The 14,925-nt window shown below is 59.4% G+C and overlaps 2 protein-coding genes across 3 annotated transcripts in view; both read right to left on the bottom strand.

Annotated features, from left to right (window-relative positions):
• The window catches only part of KIF17 (kinesin family member 17), a 48,045-nt gene extending 43,269 nt beyond the window's left edge, over nt 1–4,776 (bottom strand). For both annotated transcript variants that reach the window (XM_061187030.1, XM_061187031.1), the window contains exon 1: nt 4,546–4,776. In XM_061187030.1, coding sequence (XP_061043013.1) covers nt 4,546–4,776 — 231 coding nt within the window. The remainder of the gene's footprint in view (nt 1–4,545) is intronic.
• Nucleotides 4,777–8,229: 3,453 nt separating this feature from the next.
• Nucleotides 8,230–14,624, bottom strand: SH2D5 (SH2 domain containing 5). The gene is made up of 9 exons (XM_061187029.1): nt 14,538–14,624; nt 14,072–14,152; nt 13,506–13,580; nt 12,314–12,460; nt 10,780–11,028; nt 10,453–10,627; nt 9,961–10,069; nt 9,308–9,467; nt 8,230–8,619 (listed from the first exon to the last, which is right to left on the bottom strand). The coding sequence occupies exons 1-9, from the start codon at nt 14,622–14,624 to the stop codon at nt 8,416–8,418; spliced, it is 1,287 nt and encodes a 428-aa protein (XP_061043012.1). The 3' UTR covers nt 8,230–8,415.
• Nucleotides 14,625–14,925: the final 301 nt, after the last annotated feature.

Below are 14,925 nucleotides of genomic sequence, written 5' to 3'. Positions count from 1 at the left end.
CTGCGCCTGTTTCCACTGCAAAGACACATCCTGTAGGGACTTCCCTGGTGGTCCAGTGGGTAAGACTCCATGCTCCCAATGCAGGGGGGCCAGGTTCGATCCCTGGTCGGGGAACTAGATCCCACACGCATGCCGCAACGACAAGTCCGCATGCCGCAACGACGATCCCGGGTACTGCAACTAAGACCCGATGCAGCCGAAATTTTTTAATTAAAAATATTAAAAAAAAAAAAAAAAAAAAGAAAGACCCATCCCGTAGACCATTGCTGGGCTCGGGATCCCCAGGGACTGCTGGGGAAGGAAGACTGGAAGTCACGATCCGCAGCGCATCTGAGGGCCAGGTGCTACACACCAGGATGGGCCCCCTGAGGTGTGGGAGAGCCGTGGCAGACCAGTCACCCAACCAGGAGCCTCAGAGGCAGGGCATGCGAAGCCCCAGGGACAACACGGTGCAGTGCCTGGACCATCAATGTCACCCAGACCTGACAAGGGATTCTATATCAAAATAAATATTTTATATGCCCTGTCCAGCAGGGCAGCCACAAGCCACACCAGAAGTGTGCCTGATGCGACTGAGGAACTGAATTTATGTTAATTTACATTTAAAAACTGAAGCAGTGTAAAATATTTTCCCATCAAACACAACTTTATTTTTTTGTGTTTCATTTCATTTGAACTATGGACACTTAAGCACCTGAATTGAGACGTGCGATAAGTATGAAACACACACCCGATTTCGAAGACTTCGTATGAAGAAACAATGTAAAATATCTCCCTAATAGCTATTATGCCATGATAGTATCTATTATTATGTTTTATTGAAATGATAATATTTTGGATACTATTGTGTCAAATAAAATGTATTATTAAAATTAATTACAGGGACTTCCCTGGTGGCGCAGTGGTTAACAATCCGTCTGCCAATGCAGGGGACACGGGTTCGATCCCTGGTCTGGGAAGATCCCACATGCCACGGAGCAACTAAGCCTGTGTGCCACAACTGCTGAGCCTGCGCTCTAGAGCCCACAAGCCACAACTACTGAGCCTGCGTGCCACAGCTACTGAAGCCCATGTGCCTAGAGCCCATGCTCCACAACAAGAGAGGCCACCGCAATGAGAAGCCCGCGCACCACAAGGAAGAGCAGCCCCCACTCGCCGCAACTAGAGAAAACCCGTGAGCAGCAATGAAGACCCAACGCAGCCAAAATAAATAAATAAATAAATTTATATACGCAAAAAAACATCAAATAAAACTGAAATTCAGTTCCTCAAAAGCACTAGCCTCATGTCAAGCGCTCACTTGCCACATACGGCTGGTAGTCCCTAATTGGACAGCCCAGATACAGAACATTTCCACCACTGCAGGAAGTTCTGCAGAACCACGCTGCTGTGGAGTGAAGTAGAAGACAACTTGACATGCATTAAGGCAAAACATAACATTTCAGAAACGCTTCACCCATCAACTGATACCTCTAGACCCACCAGAGACGTGCGCACACATGGAGCAGGTCCTACATGTCAGCCACTCTGTCCACCCCGGGTTCTGCCATGTTCCCCGTATTATTATTTACTAAATGATTTTCATGAAATCAAACTGTTAATTGACTCTCCTTTTAACTTAACTTGATGTCATCCTCAGCAATAATTCCCGTGAAGCTGCATTACAGGCTGGACGTGCTAAATATTTCTTCTACTTCCCATTAAAATCAACGCATAACTATTGAAATTGAAATAACAGCATCTGTGCTACATTGCCTCATGTCCCCTTTCTGTCCTCTCCCAAATGATCAGTTCTGTGTTCCATCCAGGGGCCAAATTGTACCGCATCGATGTCTCTGGAAACCAGGCCTGTCCTCAGTCTGTCCTGGTAGAAGCCACGGTACCTGGTCCCTGGGTAGGTTGGGTGGTGGGTCATCAGAGGCGACTCTAAGGTCATGGGTGTGAAGGGGGGAGGATGGGGAGATGGCAAAGCCACTGGCTGGGAAAGAACCCACAGACCAGGCAGCGGGCCGGGCGTGGAGGTGAGGAGCTCAGGGTAGGACATGCTGAGTTGGACAGCTCCCAGGAGAGTGGAAGAGGTCACCCAGTGACAGAGAAGATCAGGAACAGAGCCTGGATTTAAGGGTGGGGGTGGGGGTGGGGGTTGGGGGTAGGGAAGGGAAGGGTCAGTCCGAAGTGCTGGGGGCTTCATGCAGTAGGAACTGAAGGGAAGGGCCTGGGCAGGAGGCCGCCTGGAGGTGGTCAGAGCCCAGCAGGACAGACACACAGCCGCCCGGCCTAAGGGTGCAGCTACTCCTGGCTCCAAGTTGCTGAACTGTGCTTTGCATATGATTCACATGCCGCTCATTTAATAGAGGCAGCAGGATGGAGCATGGGGACCTGGCACTGCGCTGGGAATCAAAACCACCCCTAACTCATTCTGTGACATTCAAGGTCTCCGTTTCCTCACCAGCAATGATGCCCCTAGCTCTACATATGTCTGGTGAAGACCAAATGCTACATGCTGGTCTCCACCTGAAAGGCCCTTTCCTCCACCTTCTTGCCTGGCTGACTCCTCTCATCCTTCTGGTCTCAGCTTAGATCTCACCACTTCCAGGAAGTCCTCCCTGCCTTCCCATCCCCTCCAAGCCCAGGTTTTCTAGCCTTCTCTATGCTGCCAAAGTCCCCCAGGATTCTGCTCCCACTCGTCACCCTGGCTTGTAGCTACTAGCTTAGCTGCTCCCCCACCTGATCATGAGCTGGCTGAGGGCGGCACTCCCCATGCCTAGGATGGGGCCTGGTATGAGAATACTATTTGTTAGCTGAATGAATGAATGAATGAAAAGGAACATATGTCATGTTGAGTTTGAGGCTCTGTGGGATGACTGGAGGTAGGGGTCTGACAGAATCCCCTGTAGCAGTGAACTCGGGACAGAAGTGAGAACTGGAGATCTGAGGTAGCCACTGTCTCCTTAGGTCTCCCCCTCTGGGCTGGGGCTTCCTGGGAACCCTGACAAGGGAGGCTTGCTCAGGGGAATTATTTCCAGGATGCAGAGGGGAACCCATGAGCAAGGCTGAGGCCCTGGAGAAGGCAAAGCCAAGGAGAACTCAATCTCGGAATCTTCCAATCTCTGAGGGGCAACCCTGGACGACGAAGCAGAGGGGCCCGGGGACAGAGCTACAGCAGGTTGCTGGAAGCATCAGGGTGGCTGACTCTGACTCACCGTGCAGAATGGGCTTCTAGGAGCTAAGAAGCCAAGGTGGAGCAGGCAGCTCTGGGAAGAGTGAGCTCCTGCCATTCAAGGACCATTCAAGGTGGACATTCAAGGACCCGGGGTTGGGGGGCGTGGCTGGACCAGAGGACCTATTCTGGTCCTTCCAGCCTGGGAGTCCAGGATGGTAGGACAGCCTGGCCATCCCCAGAGCATGGTACCACCCTCTGGGGAGAGCTGCTCTCTTTCCCTGGGCATCTTCTACAGTCACGCCCTCACCACTGGGGGGCTCTGGGTTCCAGAACACTTCCACCCTCACAGGCGGTTTTGACTGCGGCCAAAGGAGGTGCTCTGGGGGATGTTAACTGGCCTGCCGGCCAAAACAAAAAGGCTCCGTGGGCAAATACCTTTTGGAAATGCTGAGTTAAATAAGCCAAACTATTTTCTCCACTGCAAGACTCCCCAGAGCCTCAAGTACCCTAATGTGCAGCTTCAAGTGAGGGAGGGTGTATGCAGCACTTCCCAAACTTTTCCTTTTTTCCTGAAATAACCTGTGACATCTCACTTCACTAGCGATTCGATGCACAGCTGGGGAGATGGTGGTAGCAAGGAAAGAGCCCTTGGGCCAGGAGTAGCTCCAGCCCCACCTCCGCCAGAAACTCACTGTGGGAGCTTGCCATGTTTCCTCCCTATGGGCCTCAGTCTCCTCATCTGTGAAATGTGAAACTCCCTGTCATGCAGCGCCAAGGAACTACCTAGTGTGAGAGTGTGAAAAAAAGCAAAAGCCCTATAAGGGGCAGAAACTGTTGTGGCCTCCCTGTTCTTCAACCGCCAAGGAGGAAGGTAAGTCAGACCAAAGGTAAAGGGTTTCCAGCTCTCCAAGACCAAGGCCAGGCCAGCAGCCTTCTCTCTGCAGAAGCAGGGAACTAGTGAGGGGGCGGAGGAGAAAGGAGAGGGGGAGGGGGAGGAGGAGGAGACCTGGGGCTCTTGGGAGAAGAGCAGGAGGCTGGGGAAGTGGCTGGAGCTTTTAGAGAAGTCCTGAAGGTGTTGGGTGAGGGTGGAGGGCAAGTGGTCTTGGGGGCTGGAGTTCCTGTGGGAAGCAGGCTGGAAGGATGGGGGTGAGGACCAGCCTTGGCACCGGGAGCAGTGGAGACCCGGACAGACACTGTAGACGGGTTCCAGCTGTCTGCTGACAGGACAGAAGTCTTCAGATCAACCTGCTGCTGTCCACCTGCGCCCCTCCAGAAGGGCCTTCCCGCCCGGCTTGCGGGCAGGGCAGTCCCTCAGGACCCCTCCGAGTGGCCCCAGGTCCTGCCCAGCGGGTCCTCGGAGGCGGCCTCGCGGGCGTCCTCACCTCCACCAGCGGGTAGGCGATTTCGTTGTAGATCTGCTCGGTAAAGTGGTCCATGTAGTAGGCGCCGTCGAAAGTGAACTGCTTTGGGGGCTGGTCGACGGCGCCCGGGTTCTGGATGAAGCACTGGCCGCGCGCGGAGTCCACCGTCACCACAGGCTGGCAGTTCAGCTCCCACTCCCGCTGGTTCATGGGGCGGCAGCGCACCACCACCTTCACCGACTCCGAGGCCATGGCGCCGCGGCGGGGGTCCCCGGGGTGCGGCCCGACGTGGACGCCGCGACCAGGACACAGGACCTCGGGGCGGGGAACGCCGGGGCGCCGGGGCCTGGGGGGCGGGGCCAGCGCCCGGCGCGGGGGGCGGGGCCTCGCGGCGGGGGCGGGGCGGCGGCGGGGGGACCGGACTCCTTTGGGGGCGCCTCGATAGGAGGGAAGGGGCGGCGGGGGAGTCTCAGGACCCGAGCCGGAGCCGCCGCCTCCTCCCGCTCCCTGGCTCGCCCGTCCCTGAGGCCCGGACCGGGCGGGGGCAGTGGGGGATCTGCGCTGCAGGCGCCGCCGCAAGACCCGAGCCCCCGGAGCCGCCCCAGCCGCCTGCTAGCACGCACGCTGCCACGGCTTTCGCGGTTGCTGGGCAACGCCCCTGGCGTCACAGCCCGTGCCTCCCGAACGTCCGCGCGTTCTCCGCGCCCGGCGGGCCCCGAGAGCATCCCCCGGCTGGAGGCTGGCGCGCGTGGGCGGCTGTCGGGGAGGACCGGCACTGGCTTTGCTGGAGCATCTGCCGGCTCGGTGCCAGGTGCTGCACAGCCGTTCTCTTCTCCAGTCCCCACAGCCCCAGTTCAGAGAGGTTAAGCAACTTGCCCGAGGTGGCCCAGGGGAAGCCAGGCTTGACTCCACCTCGGAGAGAAATACTAGAGGAGCGGCCTCACCCGGGGGTTAGAGACCTACCGAGAAAGGCAACAGGACCTTACTGCCCTTTATCCACATCCCTGTATTGACTCGGGAAGGCTGCCCCAGAGCCTATCACAGCCCCAAGGACAGAGCAAAGCTTCCCTCTAACGCTGCCCCTTGTTTTTATTAAGACTCAGGATTGAGAAACAGAACAAAAAACTTTGAAAGCTGGTCTTTTGGTTGGAGAGGCTGCCTGGCCTCTCTCCCCACCCCCACCCCGAGTACAAGTCCCTCCAGAATAGCGGCCGTCACACCTCCTCTACGTTCCCCTTTGCACAGAAATTGTCAGCTACGTGCCTGCCGGGCACGGTGATAGACGCCGGGAGACAGCCCAGTCCCTGCCCTCCAGGTGCCCACAGTCTAGTGGGGGAGGCTGACATTTGAAACAAATGTCCCACAAACAAAAATCCCATAAGTAAGAGTATTAACAAACTAAAGGACCAGTTTTATGGAATATCTAGCCAGGAAACCTCACCCAGGCCGGGCAGGGGGTCAGGGGGCAGTCAGGGCAGGCTTCCTGAGACTGAGAGATGGTGAGGTTGAGGAGTTAATCAGGTAAAGGAAGAAGAGGAAGACAAGGAGGCCTGTGCAGGCTGTGCAAAGACCCTGTGGCATGTTGCAGCAGCAGAAGGAAAACCAGAGTGGCCAGAATATAAGGACTTGAGTCTTTTTCCTGTAGGAAATACCCACTGAAGGTTTTAAGCAGTAGAGTCATTGCTTGAATCTACCTACCCAATTCCTTCAAGACCTCCTGAGCCCCGGAGGACAGGATCTCTGTCTGGTTCATCATTCAGCACCAGTGGAAGGTATGGTTGGCAAACAAAAGCGAAGCCGGCAAACTGGCAAAGACCTCGCCTTTCAAAGGAAAAGTCTGTACTATACAATCCGAAGAAATGCATTTTATTTATTTCAAGTCCACACAGTAAGGAGAGCTGGGCTACCCAGGTGGCGCTGGTTGGAACAGAGAAAACTGTGATCTATAATTAAGACATTGAGGCATCTGCACATGTGGGTCAAAAACCTGTGTACTGTGTGATCCATAAATGCTGTGAGAAGGAATGTTAAAGTACTTTGGGAACATTCCTGACACCTTGTCCACACAGATAACTTGTGCAACAAAATCCATCCCTTATAGAGGTTAAGACCAGTTATCAGGTCTTCTTAAATGTGTGAGACTCCAGGGCTGTAATCCTGGGCCCCATGTCACCAAACCCCTCTCCTTGCCAGGGAAATGTGAACCTGGTGCCTCCCACGAGGGGCCAGGGCTTTGCCCAGGGAGGAGATGGGTTCTGGTAGTAATGGCCGTAAAATGAGGCTGGGTTCCCACTCATATTCAGCATAAAATCAGTGCTGTGGTTCCAGTGAAAAGAGCCCCCAAAGGACAGCCTCCTCCTATCCCTTGTGACAAGAGTGACAAGGCCGCAGCCAAGACCATTTGCTGAGCTGGAGGTTGTAAGCTGGGAACACCAGGCCTGAACTTCTGAGGCTCCTCCCTTCTTTTTATTCCGTTGGGGTTGCCCTCTTCCTTCCAGGAGTCAGAAGTCTGTTACTCACAAGGCGCTGAGCAGTCACATCCCCTCCGCAGATGGGGGAGAGGGCAACCCCCAGACTCATGACTTGGCCTCTGCCTCAGGAATAGAAGTTTATCCAAAGTGAACTTGCTCCCTATCTTAATCTGGTAGATTCATGCCTGTCTGTCAAGTTTACTTATACAGGGGAACACCCAGATCCGTCAATCACCACAGGGCCATTGCCTTAGACTAGCGTTATTTCCCTGGATGGACCCCCACTGCCCGCTGAAGCCAAATACCCTTTGGCAGGGCCCACATCAGTTCTACCTTTGGATGATTCCTCCCTGACCCCCATCCCCAAGGGGGCTGGCCTAGGGAAGTGGCCCCTGACAGATGCTCATTAAGGGAAATGCCACCATTGGGGGGCTTCCCAGGCAGCCACCAAACCCAGTCTGGCCTGCAGGATGAGTGGAGCAGGACCCTGGTCACCCCTCTAAGCCTGCAGCTCACTGCTGGCCCCTCCCAGTCAAATGGCCAAAGAAAGTGAGCCTGCGGGGGCAGGGGTGTGCTGGCAGGGATGAGACTGGGACATCCCTTCCAAGTAAGCAGGAATCACAAGTCCGTGGTTTTGAGTGGAGAAAAACCAGCCTTCCTAGTCTGAAGGTTCACTGAGATTCTCTGCCCTGTCGGCCCATTCACGTCCCCTTCTGCACACAGGTGTCCACCTGCGTGTGGGCTTTGGGTGGCACGGCTCTTTGTCCGTCCTGCCCTTTCTGCACCCTCTTAACCCCCACTCTTCAGAACTCAGGCGAAGACTCCTTTAGCCTCAAAGGACATGGGAAACAGGCCTCGCTCCGTCAGCCTGGATGTAGCCCCCAAGCTCCACCACGTCACCCCTGTTTCTCTCACGGAGAGGGTGGCTCGTCCCCACGCCTTTGCCCAAAGTGAGAACTCACTCCTGCCTCCCCAGATACCTCTCCCTCATGTGTCTGGCTGCCTTGGTCAGGAGCTCTCTGGAGATGCCCAGTCAGGGCCCCAAGGCCTGGCCTCCTTAGGAGAGGGCTCCACCTCTGTTGGAGCAAACCTTCCTGCCCACCTTGGAAAGCTCCCCACCCAGGAGTAAGGTGAAGCCCAGAGAAGACAAGCATCCAAAGTCACCCAGCAAGTTCATGGAAGCCTGGAGCTCTGCCTGCCCCTCCTGCAATCCTGACAGGCCGTGTCCTGTGAGAAGCCACTGGCAATCCCCACTCTCAGGGCTCCGCCCACAGGCAGGGTAGTGATGGAAGACTGGTCCAAAGGGCAGTGACCAGATGGAACTGGTGCCCAGCGGGGTGGAAGAAGGGCAGAGCAGAGCAGCCTGCTGAGGCCCAGGAGCCAGGGTGAGGCGGGGCCTCTTGGCGTGGGGCTCAGCGTCCTATCCCAGGCCCTGCAGTTCTGCCTCGGACTTGGCATGACCAAGGGGCCGGAGAGTCGGGGGAAGCCTGCCCTCGGGCCCGCAGTCCTGCTCCTTGTAGCTGGGGTTCAGGCGGCCCATGTCGAGGGAGCAGAAGAGGCTGCGCTCCGTCCCAGCATGATGCTCCACCAGGGCCTCCAGGCTGGGGAACTCAGCCGGCAGGTGCTGGTGGGGGGGAGGAGGGGAAGGGAATTCAGCTCCAGCTCCCCCTTCCACACGGGCGAGCGCACCAACCGCCCCCTCACACAGGATCCTGCCCCAGGAGGGAGGAGGATATTCGAGCCCAGAGAGGACGCTGTCCTGCTCACAGCGAAACCACACCCCGGTTCCCTCCCTTTCTCTCCTCCCAGCCTGGACAGGACTGAGGCACTCAGCGTGGAAGTAAAGCCACACATTTAAAAAGTCCTTCCTGCCCACCCCTGTCCCTGGAAACCTGTGATCAGGCCAAGACTCCAGACCTAGAGACTCGGAGGCTGTGTGAGCTCACGCAAGCCTCTACCCTCTCTCATCAGTTTCCTCTACTGCTAAAAGATGAGTTAGGGTGTGGGAAAGCGTGACTTTTTAAAAGCCGGGATTTCTGTAAAAATGTGAGGCACCACCCTAGCCCAAGACTCTACCTCCCTGGAGCGAGAGGCCTTAGGGTGGAGCCAGCAGAGTACAGGTGGGGCCAATAGGCCAGTGGGGGCGGGGCCAGAAGGGCCAAGGACGAAAGAGCTGGATGGAGAGTTAAATAAGGGGTGGGGCCAGAGAGAGCCAATGGGGACCCGGGATGAGGGTGAGGCGGGCTCAGGACCTCAGTGGTTAGAAAAGGGCGGGGCTGGAGGGCGAGGGGCAGGCCCAGAAGCACTCTTACCTCCACGCAGTAGCGGCCTAGGTGGTTTCGGAAGACCTGGTGGGGCACCACGCCGCACTGTGTCCTCACCGACAGGCACCACTGGCCACTGGTGCCTGGCTCAGGCCAAAGCAGGAAGGCCCCAAGCACATCTCTCCGCAGCAGGGCGAGGGCACTGGGCCTGGGAGGGCAGAGGGGAGAGGCTAAGGGCGGGCCCCCTAGTCAGGACCCAGCCTCAGCTTGCTTAATGGCATCACAGCTCCACAGCATCGTAAACACAGCGCCTGCCCCAGAGTAGGCCCGCAAAGGAAGGAAGCTTTTAGCCTTCCCTTCTAAAAGGTTTCCAAGGGGATCCTAATTGTTGACAACTTCAAGAGCCAATCGGTAGAGAGCTGGCATTTAGGGAGCTGAACCCTGTGACAGGCCAGGCGCTGAAGGCTTTACCTGAATAAACTCATTTGATCCTCTCCACAGCCCTGCAATGAAGGTCTTTATTATCCCCACTTCACACTTGAGAAAACTGAGGCCCACGGTGGGGAAGCCCCTGGCCTGAGGTCCCGAGGTCAGGAGGCCTCCACCCAAGTGCAGGGATGGACACACCTCAGGGCCTTGGGGGAGCCCACAGCCTATTTCTCTGACCCCCCCCCCCGAAAGGGCTGGGCACCCCCTCCTACCTGGAGATGCCAGCAAAAGCCCAGATGTTCTCCGTCAGGCTGCCCTCGCTCTCCACCGGGCATGAGGGGCCCCCAGGACCCCGGGGCCAGGCCTCCCACGCGTCAGGAACTATGGAGACCATCCAGGGCTCAGAGAAAGAGAGGTGGTCCCCTCCCGCGCCCAGCCCGGCCCACGCCCACAGGCCTCATCACCCCCGCGCTCGTCTCTCCCCGAGCCTCCTGCTCCTGGCCCAGTGTGCACACATCCTGCTTCCCCAAAGCACAGCGGCGCCCAGGCACATCCCCACGCACAGCCACTCCCCAGTCACAGCACATCGGCAGCTACGCAGTCGCCTCTGCAAGCCCCTGGGCACGCAGCCCCGGCTGCGCCCTCCCTCGTGTGGACACGAGGCCTCAGCAGTCCCAGGCGCAGGCATCGACAGTTACGGCCCCGCAGACACGGACACTCAGGCCCTCCCTCGCCGACTCGAGCACCCGTGCCCGGCCACTCACAGGCCTCCCGAGCCGACAGCTGCAGCTGCGTCTCGTAGGTGCAGGCGCGGTAGGCCCCGGAGCGGATCACCTTGCTGCGGATGGCCTTCTTGCGCACCAGCGTGGGCGAGCAGTACGGGTTCCCCAGGCGGGCGTGGCGGGCGACCCCGCGGCTTTCCGACTCCGGCGGCTCCTTCTAGGGCACCAAGAGGACCCCGCAGGGGTGGCCAGACTCAGGCCCAGCCATTAGCCCCTCCCACGGAAGTCCAGCACCCGCCCCTCTTGATCCCCAAACCTTCGCCCAGTTCCCTTGTCCATGGCCCACTCCCTGGCTGGGGTGCCGCGTACCCCGCTGCCCCCAGGCTCCTCTGCTGGCAGCCGCCCGAGGGAGACCAGCGCGTTAACGTTCCGTGAGAGCTGATCACCGCCGAGGGGTTCCCGTACTAGGCCAGGGGTGCCCCCAGGGCCGGACAGGGGCTTCAGGGGCACGTCCCCTACGGGTCCCGGGCAGGGCTCAGGCCGTGCCCGTTCCTCAGGGTGCTGCGAGAGGTGAGCGAGCTGGAAGGAGCGGCAGAGCAGCAGGTGCAGGATCTGGACCTGGGGAGGGAGAGGGAGGCGGGCTCAGCTGGGGGAGGTTTCCCCGGGGGTTCCTCAGGCATCAGCCCACTCACCAGGGGGGGCATGCAGCCCCTTGGCTTGGAATGCTCTTCCCTATTCTTCCGGGGAAAACTTCTTATCCCTCAAAACCTCACCACCATGCAGCATCCCCTACCAGCTTCCTCTATTCATTTAACAAACACCGAGCATCTACCTTGTTCCAGGCATCATGCTTGGAGTTGGAACGACATGGGCTAAATGCACTCCTACCCCTAGGTTTACTACCCTCACCCTGTGCATTGTGCCCTCTTGGAGGAGTGGCTAAGAGCCCAGGCCCTGAAGTCACAGAACCTGGGATCCAATCCTGGCTCCGTCACTTAGGAGCTGCTGTGTGACCCTGGGTACAGCATGGCATCTCTGCGCCTCAGTTTCCTCCTCCCCACCTCCCTGTGCCCCTTTAATGAAATGGACCACAGAAGACCCCCTGGAGAAGCCCAGCACTCTGGGGCCCACACATTCCATCCGCCACACACATCATCCAGGCCCAACACGTTGGAACTGTGAGCTCCAGATGATCAAGGGCCATGTCTCAGCCACCTGTCACTCCAGTGGCCGGCACAGGGCTTGACATACAGGGGTGATGGCAAATGCTTGCTGCGCAGAACCAAACCCAGCCTCTGCTTGCCAAACAACTGGCTGCTGAGGCGCCACTGTTCATGGCGGCCACACTGGCTTTGACTTTCAGGATCTACCCGCCCACCCACTCTCCCCACGGGGCCAAGCACCAGAACAGTTCAAGACCCAGACCCAGCCTCTGCTCTCAAAGAATTCCAGTGACTGTAGTTAGGGACAGACCGATGACAGAGTGCAGTTCATGTCACAGGACCACAGAAGGTGTGGGGGGCGGTCTGGAGGATTCAAGGTGGGCTCCACAGAAACACAGGCTGAGCCTCAAAGGGCAAGTTGGAATTTGCCAGGATGAGAAGGGGAAGGGGTTGCAGGCAGAGAGAACAGCAAGGGCAAAGGCCTGGCAGTGTGACCCTCTGATCTCTAAGGGCACAGCCTGGTCCCCACCTCCAAGCTCGGGGAATACTGAGGCCACTGACTCGCTTTGAGGGAGTCCTCAGAGGGCAGGGCCACAGAGGAGCCAGGGTGGCAAGGGGTGCATGCCTGGAGGGGGCGCAGGCCAGCTTGGCTGAGCCGTCCACGGCCTCGGTCCCTGGAATCCACACTGATGCACAGCACACCCCCCAGTGCTGCACCCTCTGCCCTGGGCCCCAGGTACCTCTCCAGGCTGGCTGCCCACAAAGAGGTGGCAGAAGAGCTTGCTGGCCGGGCTCCGGGGATTTCGGGCCATGAAGGCAAACTGGCAGTCGGCTGGGCACCAGGTGGAGTAGAGTATGCGCCTCAGGGCGTGAGCCATCAGGAGCACCTGGGGATGCAGCAGGCACACCGGCCTCCATCAGACCCACCGCGTGGCCTGCAGCTGCCAGCCCAGCGTGTGCCAGCCCCGAGGGCCCCGCACACCCACTGGCAGGCCTCCCGGGTCTGCTCTCCAGCCTGCACGCCCAGCTTCGGGCCCACCCTGCTCCTGGGGTGAAGAACTCTGCCCTCCTTCCAGGCCTGCCCAAACCACGCTTCACATGGGAACCCTCATCCTTCACAGGGGACCTGAGCTCGGGTCCCTTGCTCCCTGCTGCCAACCTGCTGGCTGGGGTTGTCATGCCAAGTCACGGAGCTGAGGGGCAGAGGGTTCACGGCCTGCGGGTCATGGGGACAGGCAGTTGTGGCCAGCCGTGGGCTTGCACGCCTGGTCTCTGGAGTCAGGTGACCGGGGTTCAAATCCTGGCTCTGCCACTCACTCTCCGGGTGACTTGGGCCGGTGAGGGCAGCTCTCTGAGTCCTTGTTGTGACAAGTGGGGCTGGGGGGTGAGCGACACCTCGTGCAGGTGGCACAGGCCCTGAACCCAGGGCCCCGCAATGCACAGCCCTGCATACATTTGCACCAGTCCTAGGTGAGCGGCGCCGGAGTCGTGGGTCTCACAGTCTGGCACGCGGTTTAGTGTTCATCAAACACTGGTTTGCACCAAGAGGAGGATGGCGGACCAAGCAGGGCCTCCCAACTGGCTTCCAGCCTGCCTGGCCCTGTTCCACAGTCATGAGAGGCTAGCCACAGCCCACTGGCCAAGCCTGGGGACCCACAGAAACCTCATGGGGCTGGTTGGTCCTGATGCTCAGGCCAGGAGGTGGCCCCCGGAGATTTTGGAGGGCTGGGGGCCGGGGGGTGAGAGGGAGGAGAAACTGTCGTCCACGCTTGCCATGGCGGGAGGGCCTTGGAGAGAGGACGTCCAAAGGCCCAGAGCAGGCTGGGCAGCCAGGGAGGCTGGAGGGGCAGTGCAGGGCTGGGTGGAGGCGAGTGCATCCCCAGGGAGTAGGACACCTGTCCGGTCCTCACCTGCACCCACACGGATTCCTACCTCACCCTCCCCGCTGTAGATCTTGAGGCCCTGAAGGCTGAATTTCAGGATGACAGCCCGGCGGCGGGGACAGTCCTGGGGGGGAGACAGTTGGTGGGGGGCAGACATTACCTCCCAGGCCCTGCCCTGCCCAGCCCAGCCTCTGTACTAGTCCCCCTGGGCTGGTCAGCCACCTCCACCCCAGCGGCCAGGGGACTGAGCCCTGGACAGGGAGCCCCCAGGAGCCGGGGAAGTGTGGATGGCTCCTGGCAGACCAACCTGGGCCATGTTGTGACCACCCCGCATCTCTCCCACCTGTGGCTTCCACCTGTGGGGCACAGGTCATGACCGCCCAAGGGAGGGGGCCCCAGGGCTTCAGGGGCGTGGCTCCAGGAGCCCGGGTGTGGTCCTGACGGGGCCCATCTCTCGGAATGGCTGTTGGTCCTGCCCCTCCCTGGGCCTCACTTGCTCCATCTCTCTGAATGGGGGTTGGGACGGATCACAGGGTCTCGGGGCTGTTCCCAGGCCGACACCCCAAGGCTGTGATCCCCCGCAGGGAAGTGCGCTCCCCAGCCCCCAGCCCCTACCTTCAGTGTCCACAGCTGTTGCTGCACCAGCCATGCGCTCTCCTGGGTGTCCAGGTCGTCCACAGGGAAGGAGCCCACGTACTGCTTGGGGGTGGGGTGGGGTGGGGTGGGGTGGGGGGTGGGAGGGCGGCGCGGGGAGTCAGGCCCATGGCTCCTGACCCCCGTCCTCCAAATCGCCCTCCACGCACGCACTCCGCTCTGTCGGGCAGGCTGTGGACGGTGACAGAGCGCGGACTCGGAGTCCAGGCTCTGCTACTTTCCCTGGTGAAGCCACTCGGCCCCTCTGCGGCCCCATCGCCTCATCCGTGCACACACACTCCAGAGCTGGGGCCACCGAAATAGGCCCGTGACCCACGGCTCCTCCCCACCCCCAGGGCCTGCCACCCAGTCACGGCCCATCGGAGCCCACCGCGTGGGGCGGGGTGGGGCGGGGCGGGGCGGGGCGGGGCGGGGCGGGCTCACCCACCTGGGCAAACTTGGTGATGCACCTGGGCCGGTGAGGGGCAGGGCCGCAGTCGGAGGCTCTCCGGCCCCCTGCCCCAGCCTTCTGCATGGCCCCCAGGGTGCCCGGCTTCAGGGTCCGCAGGAGAGAAGGCTGCAAAGGGCGGGGGAGGAGGGCTGGTGCCCAGGCGGTCGAGCCTCAGAGCGCCCGTCAGAGGCCGCCAAGCTCTTGCGTCCAACAAACCCTGCCTGAGCACTGGCTGTGTGCCAGGCAGCGTCCCGGGCGCTGGGACCCAGGGGACACACGGCCCTGACCAAAATGACAAACTCCCTGCCTGCCCTCATGGAGCCGACGGTAAACTAAATAATAAGTAAGATATGGAATATGCTAGATGGTGATAAAGCAGAGAGGA

The sequence above is a fragment of the Eubalaena glacialis genome, chromosome 3, assembly GCF_028564815.1.
Source record: "Eubalaena glacialis isolate mEubGla1 chromosome 3, mEubGla1.1.hap2.+ XY, whole genome shotgun sequence".
Classification (NCBI taxonomy): domain Eukaryota; kingdom Metazoa; phylum Chordata; class Mammalia; order Artiodactyla; family Balaenidae; genus Eubalaena; species Eubalaena glacialis.
The sequence above is the reverse complement of the archived record's forward strand: the minus strand, read 5'-3'. Positions and strand labels throughout refer to the sequence as shown.